We start from the raw sequence: 15,076 nt of genomic DNA on the forward strand, positions 1-15,076 counted from the left end.
AAAATTCGAATAAGCTCTATATAATGCGAATATGTTAGTACAAAATAAATTATGCTCTAATGTGAATACTGAATACGAAATAAAAGTCAGATATCCCACCTCAATTATTGCCACATACAGAGTTGTGAACAAACGATATTATTCTTTTCTGAATTAGAAGTCTCGATTTTAAATCATAAATATCTAAAAATTCTTAATTTAGAGCACTTTTCCTGAATAAGCGTTATATAATGCGAATTTATATTGATATATACTATGTACTTGAACTTTAATATAAATATTATACACAAAAAAAAAACAAAATTGAGCGAAGACTTGTACTTATACCCATCTCAATTGTTGTCACGTATATATCGGCGCAATGAATGATATTATTTTCTATTTTTAATTAAAAAGTTTTTAAATTTATAATTGTGGATATGTAAAGATTCTCGAAGGTATTACTTTTTGTGAAAATTTAGATTATTGTGCGAATTAGTTGAACTTTAATATGAATATAGAGAGAAAATAAAGAAAATGTGAGAAAAGTATCATACCCCACCTCAATTGTTGCCACGTACATAGCGGTGGATGTACCTTTTTAATTGTTTTTCAATGTTTTCTCACTTCAATGAATCTATCCGTTGTTTGGCTGTAATTGGTGTAAACACCTTTGCATCTTGATAATTGATAAAGACAACCCACCCCCAAAGCATTTACACTTCACAAAAACTAATTTTTGTAGCAGTAAAATCACTTCAGTGTGGCAGCTGTAAGCTTGCTGTTTGCTTGTTTGGTTTTATTATATGCATTGATTTTTGGTATATGTGTTGATATTATATGGAAGGGGAGAGATAGGTGCCCCCATGTGAGATGCTTTTACTGAGGCTCATAATGATATTGGCCCCTCTTTACTCTTCCTACTGATTCTTGATTTCTTTCTCTCTTTCTTCCTTGAAAAAAGATTGCTTTTTTTCTTTCTTGTATTCCTTACTTTCAAGTTTTTGAGAGTTTTTAGGCACACCCTTTTCTTTATTTTGCTTTATATTTTCATTAGGGGGGTGAGCCAAATACCAAAAATACACTGCAGCAAGAAGAAGAAGAAGAGAAAGCAGCATGAGTGGAAATCATAGAGGAGGGGGTGCTATGGCTGGTCTTATTGTGGTTCTTTTGACTGTTTACTTTACTACTTTTAGCTATGGCTCACCCACCATTCTTTCTGTAAGTTTAAGTTTCTTATCTTTTTCTTTAGATTTTGCTTGTCTTGTGTAATTGTAAACATAGTTATTTAGTCTTCTTGTTGTTTCTTGAATGTACCCTTTTCTTGTTTCCTTCTGTTTTGTGTTCTTTGTTGGTAGTTGGAGAAAGAGGGGATGGAAAAACAGTAAAAATGCAATCTTTAAGTTTCTTCATTGTACCTTTTTTTGTTTTCTTCTATTTGATGTTCTTTGTTGGTGGTCTAATGGAATTGAATGGATAAGGTAGATGGAGAAAGAGGGTGATGGGAAAAACAGTAAAAATGCAATCTTTAAGTTTCTTCAATGTACCTTTTTTTTGGTTTTCTTCTATTTTGTGTTCTTTGTTGGTGGTCTAATGGAAATGAATGGAAAAGGTAGATGGAGAAAGAGGGTGATGGGAAAAAACAGTAAAAATGCAATCTTTAATGTGAAAAGGGTTTTAGAGTGAGATTTGGGGAATTTTGATGAAAATGGTCATCTAAAGATTATTCAATTTTACAAGGGTAGGTAAGGTGGTAAAAGATTTAGATCTTAGGGTCGGCAGAAATGGAAGTGTAGATAGTGGTAGGGTTAAGGGGGTGGACTTTTTCTATGTGAGGAGGTAAGCATTAGTCTTGATTTTTTTGGTGTATATGAGCAATTGTGGAAATATTTTATGATGCGGAAATTAGGGTTTGTTTACTAGCATTGTGGAGAAAGTTGTTTTTTGGTTAGGTGGATTTTGCTGATTTTGTAGTATCTTTTGATGTCAAGACAGCAGAAAAGTGGAGAAGAAACTGGCAAAAAACTATTGTTTTGGTATAATCTGTAAATCTAGCAGTGATTGGTGTTTAAGGAGTGATTTGGTGAGTTACTAAAGTTGGATCTGTTGACTTTGGACTAATTAAGTGTCATTTTTTTAATGGTCTGTTAATCCTTCCGGTATTAAACCCGTCTTCATGCCACTTGCCTGATCCCCAGGAATGGGAAGTTTTTGAATCTGTTGACTGTACAGTCTGTATGGAAGAATTCTCATGTCATTGAAAAGATCTGATTTTTGGGTAAATTTTTATATGTTTGGTAGATCAACACAGTCAAAGAAGTTGCTATTGCCTTGAAATAATAATTATTATATAATAATAATAATAAAATTCTGTTTGGTGCAAGATGATTATACTTCTCTTTCAAAGAGAGGAAATCATAATTTTCTGGGAAAAACATCACATGCATATCCTAGCCCAAAGAAGAGGAAACAATCATTCTTTTCTCAAGGGGCAAGCAATAAACTAATCATTTCTATCCATGGTTTTGGCTTCAATGTCAATTTGAATTATTGAAACTTGAAGGCTTGTGTAATGTTATACTATTTTATTGTCTCTACTGTTGCAGTTGCTACTGCATAAAAGGATGAAAAGGGGTAACTGAACTTAAGGTCTGCATAACTTTCTTGAATAGAACCTAACATGGCTAGCCAAGCAAACAGGATATAACCAAAGAAAATATCAAGGTTGCTATGATTATTCCCGAGTCTGAACTACATGGACTCTAAAAGGACTAGAGAAGTTCGATTAAACAACATATTTAGATTCTTTTGTTCCAATTCCAAAATTCCTTGTGATCTCTTTGACAAACTTTAGGAATCTGGTAAATTTGTGTCCATAAAGAATAAATTACGTTTTTTTGGTATGTATCTATGTAATTATTTCTGGAACAATTTAGAAAAAATTGATTGTATAGGCTTATTTGCATGTGCAGGATTTGAATGCTCCAAAATTCAGGCACTCACGTCTTGCGAAGAGTGCTATACAACGCCAAACTGTGCGTAAGACCTTATTGATCACACTCACTTGTTCCTCTTAAATTAACTTCTGTTCTCCTGTCATGAGTTTGTGTCTTGCTTGGTTTCTTCTATGTCTTTAGTCCAATGAAGAACAGTCACGGCTTTGGACACCTTTGGAACACCAAGGATGGAAACCTTGTACTAAATCTGATGCTGCATCCAGTGAGTGTCTATGATCACATATTCTGATACATCTAAAATTTACATCTAGTTTGTGAAGGCTTGCTGTTAAGCAATAACTCGATTGAGCATCAGCGCGATCTTGCCTTCTAATTTTCCAATGACTAATTACTGTTCCTTGCACTATGCAGCAGTACCTGAAAAATCTGAGGGATACGTTCAAGTGTTCCTTGATGGTGGACTAAATCAACAGAGGATGGGGGTGCGTATTATGATTCCTTTGTTTGATTGTTCATAGAAACAACATTAATGAATAATGCTCAACTCCTTTAATTATAGAAACAAATTGTTTGACCCTTCATTACTGACATCTATATTTCTTGGAGAAGATCTGTGATGCAGTTGTCGTTGCCAAAATTCTGAATGCCACACTTGTGATCCCTCAGTTGGAAGTAAATCCTGTTTGGCAAGATTCAAGGTATCTTAAGTATAGTGCTAAAATTGGTTTTCTTTCAACTTTTAAAAACATATACAAGTTATCGTCCTCTTTCCTACAGCTCATTCGAGGATATCTTTGATGTGGATCACTTCATCAATGCATTGAAAGACGACGTAGCTATAGTCAAAGAGTTGCCTGATGAATTCTCTTGGAGCACACGAGAATATTATGGCATAGCTATCCGACCTACAAGAATCAAGACTGCTCCAGTTCATGCTTCAGCAAATTGGTATTTAGAGAATGTGTCACCTGTACTGCAGAGGTTAGTCACAACATTGTTTTTTTTGAAGATTTTGGTCTAGTTGTATGATAGTCATGTAAACTGTGTTCAGTCTCTCAACCCACCCGTATGACAAAGTACATGTATAATTGGTAAATTACTGGCAGGATTTAGTGCTCAAAACTTAAGGGAATTCTACAAAAGTTCCATTGCCCAGTATTTTACTATTCATTTTAAGTTGTATGTTCCCTTAAACCAAAAATTTAAGTTAGGCATGGACTAAACATTATGTGTTTGATTTATTTCTTGATATGATCATATTTTGTTCGTTCAGTTATTAGCTTCTGAAGGTAGTAATTCTCTTATCAGCCTTTTGCTGGAATTTGTGACATTGCTTTGTATATTAATATTTTATGAATGGATCAGTTATGGAATTGCTGCCATAGCTCCATTTTCTCACCGACTGACATTTGACAACATGCCCAAGTACCTCCAACACCTACGATGTAAAGTCAACTTTCAAGCATTGGCCTTTGTTCCTCACATCAGACAACTCGGGGATGCCCTTATCACTCGCCTTAGGTTTCCTCCTAGTGAAGACAACATGGTTAGTAACAACTACCTTAGAGAGGTTACTGATCTAAAGCCCAAACAAGGAGTTGGCAAGTTTGCTGTTCTTCACCTTCGCTTTGACAAGGTAAAAACACCTTACTGTTGTTGAACTACCTATCCTGCAATATCTCCCGATCAAATATTAGTACTTCCACTTTCCTGAAAAAATCAGCTTTCCTTTACTGCCTGTTAAAGGCAATATAACACTACTTATTGATGAATATATCTCAGTACCGTATTTTTGCTGTATTTTTTAGTTAATTTTACTCCACCCAAAGTGTCACATGATTTAAGAACCTTTGGACTTGTTATCTCTCCAGGATATGGCTGCTCATTCAGCCTGTGATTTTGGTGGCGGCAAGGCTGAAAATTTGGCTCTAGCTAAATACAGGCAAGTAATTTGGGGAGGAAGGGTCATCAACTCTCAATTTACTGATGAAGAATTAAGGAGTCAAGGAAGGTGCCCATTGACTCCCGAAGAAGTTGGATTGCTGCTGGCAGCTTTGGGATTTGACAACAACACTCGCCTATATCTTGCCTCCCATAAGGTCTTCACTGAAGTTCTGCATTTATAGAAACAATATGCCTTTCTTTAAGGCTAGAATACTTGAAGTGTAAAGCTAATATCTTCGTGTCCTGAAGCTTGTTCATGTTTTTTCTAGGTTTATGGCGGGGAACGCAGGGTTTCAGCCTTAAGAAGTTTGTTTCCCCTGATGGAAGATAAAAAGAGCCTTGCTTCTTCTGAGGAAAGAGCTCTTATCAAAGGAAAGGCTTCATTATTGGCTGCAGTTGATTATTATGTTGGCATGCACAGTGATATTTTTGTTTCCGCCTCCCCTGGAAATATGCACAATGCAATGGTAATCATTCAAATCTTTTCATTTTCTAGTTTCACTGTGCTTGCTATACCTCCCTTTAGAATCTACTCCATTAGTTGTTAGTCATTTCTTCCAAACGTGTTAATAGTAGATTTAAGTTATATACACTGATAGAATATAGTTTAACTTGTGATCACAGGTTAGTTACAATTACCGGATTACTCCCTCTCTGTTGTGCCTTATGTGACATTCTTTCCTTTTAGTTCTTTTTGGTCTGACAAGCTAAGAATGACACCTTTCTAATCAATAAAAACATTTTAATCTTGAACATGCCAATTAAACCTTAAAGTCATGGTTTTATAGTCACAGAAATGTAATGACATTTGAATCACTAGCATCAAAAGTCTGTCATTCTTTCTGTCTACTCGAAGACTTCACGTAAAATGGAACGTTCCACTCCAAGTGCATCACATTAAGTGAGACAGACGGCAAAGAGTTACCCTAAGTGATTTGTTGATGTTACGGTTCCTTGCATGTATGCTCTGCACTGCTTACCTATTAGTTGTCTTTTTTTTTTTTCACTGTCGTTTTTCCTTTCTGTTACTACCTTGATTTGCTTCACTCCACGAGGTAGGAGTAAGGTAATGCATACACTGGGGATGTTGTTGATTTTGGCCGAGTGAATAGTTCTTACACGGTCAATGCACAGAACACAGACGCCGCATTATTAGGCTGACTAAATGTGGTCCACACAGCAAATGAATAATACACCTACCTTGAAATTGACAGGTCGGACAGAGAACATACAACAATATGAAGACAATAAGGCCAAATATGGCATTGTTAGGCCAGCTTTTCTTGAACAAGACACTCACTTGGCCTGAGTTTCAAGAATCAGTAATTGAAGGGCACCAAAACAGACAAGGCCAAATCAGACTCCGCAAACCCAAGCAATCCCTCTATACATATCCTGCTCCTGATTGTATGTGCCAAGCTTGAGAGGGCCTACCATATAGATCTTTATCACTATTTGTTTGGACATCAAATTATTGTTTATTATGCCTTATATTATAGTTATAAATAAGATGCCACCCCTTTTGTTGACTTGTAGGGGGTAATTTATATTTATGTGTCACCACGTTGAGATTTTACGGTAGGGGTGGAAGGAATATGTTGTACAATATGTGTATTACTCCTATGAAGAGTGCATATACAGATAGTAGTATTCTAGTCTTGACAGATATATTTTACTATGTAATGTCAGTTCTTGTAGTTTATTCAAAAGGGTGGTTTGTTTCATTTGGTTGATGTAGCAGAGGTTGATAATATTATCAAATGGCAGCTAGTGGAATTGATTTCATTATTGCCTAGTTCTGTTTTTCTATATTCAAACTCGAAAACTCCCTTTGACTTGCTAGTTAAGGGTTCTTTGTTACTATAATATAGAGACCGCTAGTTAAGGATGAAATGCGATACAGTTGGCAAGATCTGAATATGTGCCTTTCACCTCATTGAAAGTTTAGAAGCCTTGGATACAAAGTAGGAATCTGGATCTTTTATTAATGATGTCAAGAACAAATTCCTTGGACATATATTGATTGTTAATCACTGAAAGTAGGAATCTGGATCTTTTATTAATGATGTCAAGAACAAATTCCTTGGACATATATTGATTGTTAATCACTGTTCAAATTTGATAGATTCGTTCTCGAAAACAAGAAGTTTGTTGACTATCTCTGGTAGGATCATTGATTAGATATAGATCACACAAATGGCAAATACATGAATGTGTGCGTCTTCTGTAAACCAGCATGACTGAGAAAAATGACAATTCCTATAGAAGTGCCCAACCAGGCCAATAACCAAAAAAACATGCTACTGGAGGATCAAACTGGACACATGACAATAGCACATACATAAACTAACATGATTAACTCCTATAAGTTGACCAATTTTATACTAGAGTGATAGGCTAAATACTTCACTATCCTGGAAATCAAGACAACTCTTTTCAATGGACCATGTAACATCAAATCTGGTGTTGACAATGAATTAGTGTCACATGAACTGTTAGTGAAAACATAGGTGGATCAATTGTCTTTACTCGACTGATCGGGAGCTGTAGAATTAGGTCTGTTTGAACGCTGCCCGTCTTGTTTATCTTTCTCTGCAATGGTAGAAGCATTACTACTACTACGGCTAGTAGCCATTTCCTTCGATTCTGCTGGATTTGGTGGGGGAGACAGCTCTTCTTCAATTGGAAGGGTTCTTTTTGAACCCTCGAGAGCAACACCAAGAACAATGTTCTCTTCCAATGCAGGTTTCGATGGCACAGATGGTTGTGAGACTTGTTGTTTTTCATCTTCTCTCTTAGGTAGTGAAGTAGATGGGACATTTCCTGTTTTCTCTCTAACATCTGATGGAGAAGTTGCGGAATTATCAACTACATTTGTCGTGCGACCAATCCCCTGGCTTACCTTCTCAACTTGCTTGTTGCTAGAGATGTTCTCTGGAGGATCTTTGGAATCAGAAGTACCAACTTCTGCAGACTTAAGCTCAGCTTTTGGGACCGGTTGTGAAGTGTTTTTCACTGTTGCTTTACTCGATTTTGGATCAGACGATGCTTTAATGTCATCTTTGGATTCAGCATGTGCCATTTTGTCAACTTTGGGATCAAGTTTCAAGTCAGAAAGTGGCACATCCTTACCATTAGAGTTAGCTGGAAGTGTTTCTTTGATTTTAGGATCAGATGCAGGTCTGCTCTTGGTTTCAACCTTGCTGTCAGGTGCCGGTTTCATGGTAGCCTTTTCCTTGGTATCTTCTTCACCATTCACGCGAATTGGTCGACCTTTTGTGCGATCTTCCCCATTGACTTTATAAGATGGCTCAATCAGTAGCAACGGACGAGTTGATGCTGCTCCACGACTGAAGGCAGAATCATATGTCATGTTGTCCAAGTCAGCATCACTATATATTTTCTGAACTGTACGGATGGGAGTAGCAAGCCGAGCTCGGTGATGTCGAATGACTCTGAGAAGATCTAACAAAATTGCTTCCTAATATCATCCAAGAAAAAAAGAAAAAGTCAAAACACAAAGTTGTCGATCTCCAAATGAAATGGAACCAAAACCGACTAGCAATAGCAAATGAGAAGTATCCTTCCTGAAACTAAATGACCATTAAAGAGGTAGGTGTCAACTTCCATCTCAGTTAACAAATTCCATATTTCAACCATCTCTTGTTAAACAGACATTTGAAACAGCAAATCGCTACGTATTTCATGAGCAGATTATTCGTAATACGCAGAAGAATCATCTGATGAAGCAACCTTCAGAAGCCGAAAAATTACTTATAGCTAGCTACATTCAAGTGTCAAGCCTCTCAGAAGACAGAGAAATCATTGCCTTCTTTTTCCACTCTTTTCTGGATAAAGTAAACTTATTGCCTATTGTTCATAAGCCAGGCAGAATATAGAAAAGAGCACATCTCATTGGACTAGATCATTAGTTCCAACAAATAATTTTGTCACTGGCACCTACAGAACTGTGGCTTTTCAATTACTTGATTTTTGGGGAGTGAGTGATGGGAGGGTTCGGAGAGAAGTGAACTTCGGCAAGGAACAATCAACTACATTTGCATATATACATGGGAATTTTGAAAGAAACATTTTATCGACAATTTCCTACCATTGCCAGGATTAATACTACAGTTACAGAAATCAGTGGGCTTCAAATTGAGGATAGAACATTTTATTGTTTTACAAAATATTGTGGATTACAGAAACTCTTCATATAGGATTTGTAGCAGCATCTTCACTCACCTTGACACACAAGTATTCCTCGAAGTGTGATGTCTTGACAAAGCAGGATATTAAGATCTGCACAATAATGAAGCAGATATTTACAAGAGTATATAAACCGGCGGATAGAATTTCAAGAATGTCAAGCAACTTTTCATGTGAGACAGAAAAACATGTTGAGGAGCATTTCGAGAATTTCTGAGTCTCTCACTTGCCAAACCGTACAAACAAACACACACATGACAACAATTGTTTCCCTGACATACAGAGTACGCTAAATGGATGGTTAGCCATAACCCCAAGTAATAACAGATTGAAAGCAGGCAAGCAGGGTGGACTAGGTTCAACTGGACCATGAGCAAATGGAAAGATCATCAGTCAATTTGATATACTGCCATTACATAATGAACTTAGATAATATTCACATACTGTGTTCTGGTTATACTTTACGCTACCTTGAATCAAAGAAGGAGAGTGGTACTTCTTGATTTACTTGCTTTAAGTACCAGTTCTCAAGGTAAATAGATCACGAGGTGAACTAATATAATGGTCTCACTGATACTCACGAAGCACAAATCTTCAGTAAATGGGCACAAGGTAGTGTGCCTTGAGTTTACATAGTTTGCTTCTTTCTATACGTCCTGCTCGGGAACTGCAATTCAATTGATTAGTTTGGAAGACAACCCTAATTCTTTGTTAAAAGAGTCTACCAACTTCAATTAAGATACAATTCTAGCCCATTATATCTGGGGGCAACCAAAGCAGCAGCCACAATTTATGAAATAACTCTGGGTACTCCAGATCTAGAAAATTGCAAGCACACCAGACACTCTTACGCCCGAGAGAAGTAAAAGCACCCAAGATAATTTTCGAAACATACTGGTTAGGAAAGCATGTAACTAAAGCAACCTTTACACTGATAATGACGATCCATCCAAAAGTCACAAGATATTAATAATCAAACAATGACACTAACCAACAGAGCTTGATTTTCAGGGTTGACATTCTCCAGGAACACTCTTCTATGTAACCTCTGTTGCTCAACTTGGGGATTCTTTGCCAAAACTTTGCGCATGTCAGCTACAATATTCTACAGAAAAGTCATGGTAAGATCAAACATCAGTAGTATAACTTATTTTGCTGTATTTTCTTGGCTACGCGAGTGAAGTAATGCTCACATTTATCTTACTGACATCCAAATGACTAATGGCTAAGTGAGTTTTAATACGCCAATGAGTTTTCTGAGTCAGATTTCGGACAACATTAACTGTAAACTTGTGGTTTGGAATGTGAATAGCCTCTCGATCCTCGCCTCTTATGATTGTGGGGGACCACCAACCCACATGCTGCGTCAAACAGAGAGAAATTTATGAATAGCGGAAAAGTTAATAGAGAAGTGCTAGAGGAAAAGGCTCAAACATTCTTCTGATCTCAAACATTAAATACTAGTTTTCTCCCTCAAGCGTAAGTTCATACCTCAACTGTGCCAGAAACTTCATAGCCTTCAATCTTGGTTTGAATCCATTCATTAAGGACAAACGGACGGGTGGCATGGATCATGATACTTGAAAGAAAATTCGTGAATATCTAATAACATCACAAGAATAATTGCATTACCATCTTCATCGAAACTGGACTAGAGCTATAAACTATAAACGGTCTTTTCATGCCCATATAAAGATTGAAGATGAGCTTGAATAATGGTGTTATAACCAACAAGTACAGCAAGACAAACTATGAAACAGACCTCACGACCGGCAAGTGTCAGCAATACTGTTCCAAGTCCTCCCGCCGTTAGCCATTTCTGTGTAGAGAAACCTAGCAACTCCATGAATAATGACGCAGCTGCGACCCACACTGCAGTATAAATAGCTCTACCAGCAAACTGGAAGCCCATCTGCCAAGAAGCAAGACACCCATATATGTACAATATATCAACTGAGACTAACAATAATTACTTTCATTAAAAGAAAAAAAAAATTAAATGACACTAACTAATCCAATAGGTGCAAAGAATTCTTACATTTCTGGTATCATTTGCATCACTTGTCTCCATAAAAAACTTCTGTGCTTGTTGAATAACACTGCATTTAATCGTTCAAGGTTTTCTCTTAAGAAGATACAACAAACAGCTATTTGTGAAGCAAAGAATACATCGGTATAAACAAATTTCGCCTACAGAATACAGAGAATACTGAGTTTCATTCTGTCAATCTCATAGAGAAAAAGAATTTAAGCAGGCAATCTACTAACTCCTTGAGACACACTGTAGTCAATACATTTTCGTGTATTAAATAGAAAAATTTATAGGAGCAAAGTTTGGATATGAAGGCACTTATTAAACAGCATTATAGCTTTACCAAAATGGTATTACCAAACTCGTGAATATTGTAAAAATAAATAGCATGCAGCTTTCTAACAAAATAGTACAAGAAAACTTAAGAGATGCTCTTCACCCCAACCCAAAGCAATGTAAGAAACCTTTTGCTCTCTAATTTATTCCAGCTTGTCTGACCTGGCTCTCCATCTCTAAGATATTAGACAAATACACAGCACTCAGGCTAGTCTTGAGTCATAATTCAGCAAAGTACCCCTCTTTTAAACAATTTACTTATTACTTGAAGCACATAGCATATTATTTCTGATATAAAATGTGTACCAATATAAATATCTCACGACTTTCTTCACTTTATCTTGCTGCAACTTAATGCAGTCATCTACTAGAAGTTAGCATAAAATAGAAAGCACAAGAAATATGCCAACATATGGACAAATTCTAAACCAATTGCAATATGACAGTCCAAGTAGACAATGTTAACACAAAAATGCTTGAACCTTAGAATTAGACCACTGATTTTAGTACAAGCATGATTTCTTTATAAAGCATCTTAAAATGTATTCTGCTTCAGAATTTTTTCAATTTTTTTTTTCATATTTCATCATCAGAGGTTGTTTAAGTTTAGTTGGTCGAAGAAGTTCAACTCAAAATAAGTCATACTAAAGACTAAATACACCTGAACCATATAAACTGTGCTCAAAATATTTTGATTTTCGAGCATAGGTTTGACTGCCCTAACTATTGCAGAATATTTCGAAGATGTTAATGAACAAGTAGTACTTCTATTTATCAACAATATCTTCCATTTTTTCTGAGTGAAAAAGCAGAGCAAAATTTGGTCAAAAGAATGCCATTTTGGAGTTCTATCAACAATATGCTTGTTCAATTCCCATCGTTTACCCGTAATTCATTAATATTGAAATTAGATGAGCGATTGGCTACAAAGGATCTTTTTAAGATCTCCAGAAACCACACTTACCTGGACAAACAATATGCAGAGGCTAGCACGGTAGACAATGATTTTACAAAATTCAGAAGCCGTTGTTTAACAATTTGACTAGCTTCTGTTGGTAGCACCATCGGGTCTAATGCTCTGCAAGAAATATATTTCATGCGTCAGGTTGCCATCAAGAAGTATATCAGTCATGAGGGAAGGATCACTGCTTGCAATTGAATGAACTAACCTGCAGACAAGCATTGCCCCTGTCCACAACAGTAACGGTTGAAGATAAAAGGTCATAACATGATATGTACCACTCTTTCCCCAGCTGTTATCACTCTTCTGCACCATAATCAGGCATTATTGTCAAACTAAAAATAGACGAAGAGGGATATGTACAAAGAAATATAACCAAAACAAACACACTCATACATGAAGGAGTATATTTCTACTTCGACGCAGAAATGGTGCAAGACCCCAAACTGCAAAAGTAAGGATTCCAATTCCGGGAAGCAACTTAAGCAGATGTGGGCTTCCTTGTAAGCTATTGTATGATCTGCATGAATCAACAATAATCTTCTTAATTAAATTACGAGGAAACAATATAACCTACGTTAAACAGGTAAAGAAGTGAAATCTGGCCGCTGGTACAAAAGTATGTGCATACAAGTTGTGCTATAAAGAAACTATTGCTTTCTCCTCAAAATAAGCAGGTAGACCTCATCCTATTTACTATGGTTAGTAAATCATTACAAGACACCTAAACTCAACTCAATATATTAGATCTAAAAAAATTAAAGGGTTCCGCCACACAGTGTAGATAGCTGCTTTAACTTAGTTTCTTAACAATCTCTATTGAGATACTATAGCTACCCTCCTAATTCAAGCATTGTTCAAAACTATCATCGTCATCTAATCTTGAATTTCCAATTTGTTCATTTTTACACAGATCTATTCATACAATACACGCATAGTCTTCTCTTATTGAACACAAACAAGAATTACCTTTTCAGTATAATAGCAGCATTCTTTACAGAAATGTCAAAAGCTTGGTCAGGTTTTAGGAAAGAATTACACTTCAACAAATTGCTTCTATATGGGAGCACATGTTTCTTCACTTGCAATCCTCTTGAGTGATGGATGCTCCAAGAGTCCTGCCGCTGAAAATGTAACATAACAGAAAATTTAGTGAGTTAAAACAAATTTCTGAAGCCAAATACATTACCACAACTGAATGACAGAGAATATACACAAGGAAAAAGCGCAAGCACCCTATTTGCATAGATTACACTATCCTAAGAAATAATACCCGTTGAGCTAATTCTTTTACTACAAGATTGCCACCTTATTTTTCTGTTGGAGTATTCTCTTCTTTCTTCCCTTTTTTTCCTCTAGACTTTTCTTCTTCTCCTTTTTTTCCTTCCCTTTTTAGACCTTATGAGGAGCGAGGACTCCATTTCTCATTTAAATTGTTCAATTTACACCAATTTTTCCCGGAATCCAAAGAAGTCATCCACTTGCAATCAGAAGTACTTACTGATGAAAAAGATGACAGATTCGTGCAACAAGAACGCCACCTGTTCCTTCCAAGTGTGTTCTATAAGGAAGCAAGTGGAATTAAACCAAATATAATGGAAGAGTTAATGGTCAAAAACACACATAAAGTATCTCTTTTTATTCAAGTTTCATACTTGAACTACCACGTATGTGAGTTTCCTATCTACCTGAACTTTCATCAACTATTTATCAAAATACACCTCAACTATCACTTGATCCCTTTTCCTACACGAAATATCACCATCATTCGAATGATAGGAAAACGGAACAACAGATGTATGTTTTGATAAATAATTGATGATAGTTCAGAGTATGAAACTCGAAAAAACGGATAATTTTGGCGTGTTTTCAACCCTTCACTCAATATAGAAAGAAGAACTAGTGATGTAAATAAAACATATAACCAAGTCGAACAGGTACCTGTATAGGCGAATATTTCTTAAGGCGCTCATGGTTCTTGCAAGTCCCCCAATAATGGGACAACTGCAAAGAACCAGCAGCAACCATTATTGGACAAAGCTAAGCAAACAACCAACTATCACTAGCAGCATAAGATAATTAAACTACTCCACATTGATCAAAAGTCTTCCTAATTACAAAAACAAGGATAGTGATGATTCCCCCCTCAACCTCTACTTCTCTTGAAAAAAACCTGCAAAACCCATAATCGAAAACATCATCAGAATTGAAATTAAGTCATTAATATAACCCTAGTCTTAATTCTACCCTAAAAATCAGCCTCCAGAATTGGAATTTGAATGAAAAATCAAATCTTTTTACATGGGTATTTTCTTTTTTCACAGAATTCAAATTTCTACTAATCCATTTCCAATAAAAACTGAAAAAAGAAATACAGAAAATTGACAATTTGAAGCCATTGAACCAAAAAACTCAACTTTCAAAATAATAATAAAATACATACAGGAAACTACCAAGAAGATGAAGATGATGAAACTAACCTTGTCTAACGGAATACAGAGAAAGGAAGAAACCTTCAAAACGACATCGTATGTGTGATGGTTTGCACGAACAAGGTAAAAAAATTATGGAGGTGGAAGAAAGAAGAAGAAAAAATGTGTTTTTTCCAAAAAAAGAAAATTAAAAAAGTTTACATATAATTGGGACACGTGGCATTAT

The 15,076-nt window shown here is 36.0% G+C and overlaps 2 protein-coding genes across 8 annotated transcripts; one reads left to right on the forward strand and one right to left on the reverse strand.

Annotated features, from left to right (window-relative positions):
* The first annotated feature begins 586 nt into the window (after nt 1-586).
* Nucleotides 587-6,689, forward strand: LOC101246780 (O-fucosyltransferase family protein). Of its 6 annotated transcripts, none has more exons than XM_019210992.3 (11): nt 587-751; nt 1,037-1,200; nt 2,952-3,014; nt 3,117-3,198; nt 3,348-3,418; nt 3,546-3,634; nt 3,714-3,917; nt 4,302-4,572; nt 4,808-5,035; nt 5,150-5,347; nt 6,095-6,604. In XM_019210992.3, exons 2-11 carry the CDS (start codon nt 1,096-1,098, stop codon nt 6,302-6,304), a joined length of 1,521 nt encoding a protein of 506 aa, XP_019066537.1. In that variant the 5' UTR covers nt 587-751; nt 1,037-1,095; the 3' UTR covers nt 6,305-6,604. The 6 variants fall into 6 exon arrangements, with proteins under 6 accessions (XP_019066537.1, XP_069146786.1, NP_001334805.1 ...); XM_069290685.1 differs by having other exon boundaries at nt 605-751; nt 3,351-3,418; XM_069290686.1 differs by having other exon boundaries at nt 735-847; nt 3,351-3,418.
* A 338-nt stretch (nt 6,690-7,027) lies between these two features.
* On the reverse strand, nt 7,028-15,045 carry LOC101247086 (mechanosensitive ion channel protein 2, chloroplastic). 2 transcript variants are annotated; one of them, XM_004250100.5, is made up of 14 exons: nt 14,899-15,045; nt 14,360-14,591; nt 13,920-13,979; nt 13,388-13,542; nt 12,815-12,938; nt 12,627-12,724; nt 12,422-12,535; nt 11,128-11,188; nt 10,852-11,001; nt 10,581-10,691; nt 10,283-10,450; nt 10,081-10,194; nt 9,126-9,182; nt 7,028-8,361 (listed from the first exon to the last, which is right to left on the reverse strand). In XM_004250100.5, exons 2-14 carry the CDS (start codon nt 14,444-14,446, stop codon nt 7,396-7,398), a joined length of 2,265 nt encoding a protein of 754 aa, XP_004250148.1. In that variant the 5' UTR covers nt 14,447-14,591; nt 14,899-15,045; the 3' UTR covers nt 7,028-7,395. The 2 variants fall into 2 exon arrangements, with proteins under 2 accessions (XP_004250148.1, XP_019066536.1); XM_019210991.3 differs by having other exon boundaries at nt 12,627-12,721; nt 14,899-15,033.
* Nucleotides 15,046-15,076: the final 31 nt, after the last annotated feature.

This window comes from Solanum lycopersicum, chromosome 11, assembly GCF_036512215.1.
Source record: "Solanum lycopersicum chromosome 11, SLM_r2.1".
In the NCBI taxonomy this organism is placed as follows: Eukaryota; Viridiplantae; Streptophyta; class Magnoliopsida; order Solanales; family Solanaceae; genus Solanum; species Solanum lycopersicum.

Excerpts from the sequence above, each read along its gene's own strand:
- LOC101246780 (XM_019210992.3), top strand. The coding sequence starts at position 1,096 with ATGAGTGGAAATCATAGAGGAGGGGGTGCTATGGCTGGTCTTATTGTG. Across the intron at positions 1,201-2,951 it reads GCTCACCCACCATTCTTTCT|GATTTGAATGCTCCAAAATT; the intron begins GTAAGTTTAAGT and ends TTGCATGTGCAG. Across the intron at positions 3,015-3,116 it reads GTGCTATACAACGCCAAACT|TCCAATGAAGAACAGTCACG; the intron begins GTGCGTAAGACC and ends CTATGTCTTTAG.
- LOC101247086 (XM_004250100.5), bottom strand. The coding sequence starts at position 14,446 with ATGGTTGCTGCTGGTTCTTTGCAGTTGTCCCATTATTGGGGGACTTGC. Across the intron at positions 11,189-12,421 it reads TCTGCATATTGTTTGTCCAG|TGTTATTCAACAAGCACAGA; the intron begins GTAAGTGTGGTT and ends GATTAAATGCAG. Across the intron at positions 11,002-11,127 it reads ATGCAAATGATACCAGAAAT|ATGGGCTTCCAGTTTGCTGG; the intron begins GTAAGAATTCTT and ends GCTTCTTGGCAG.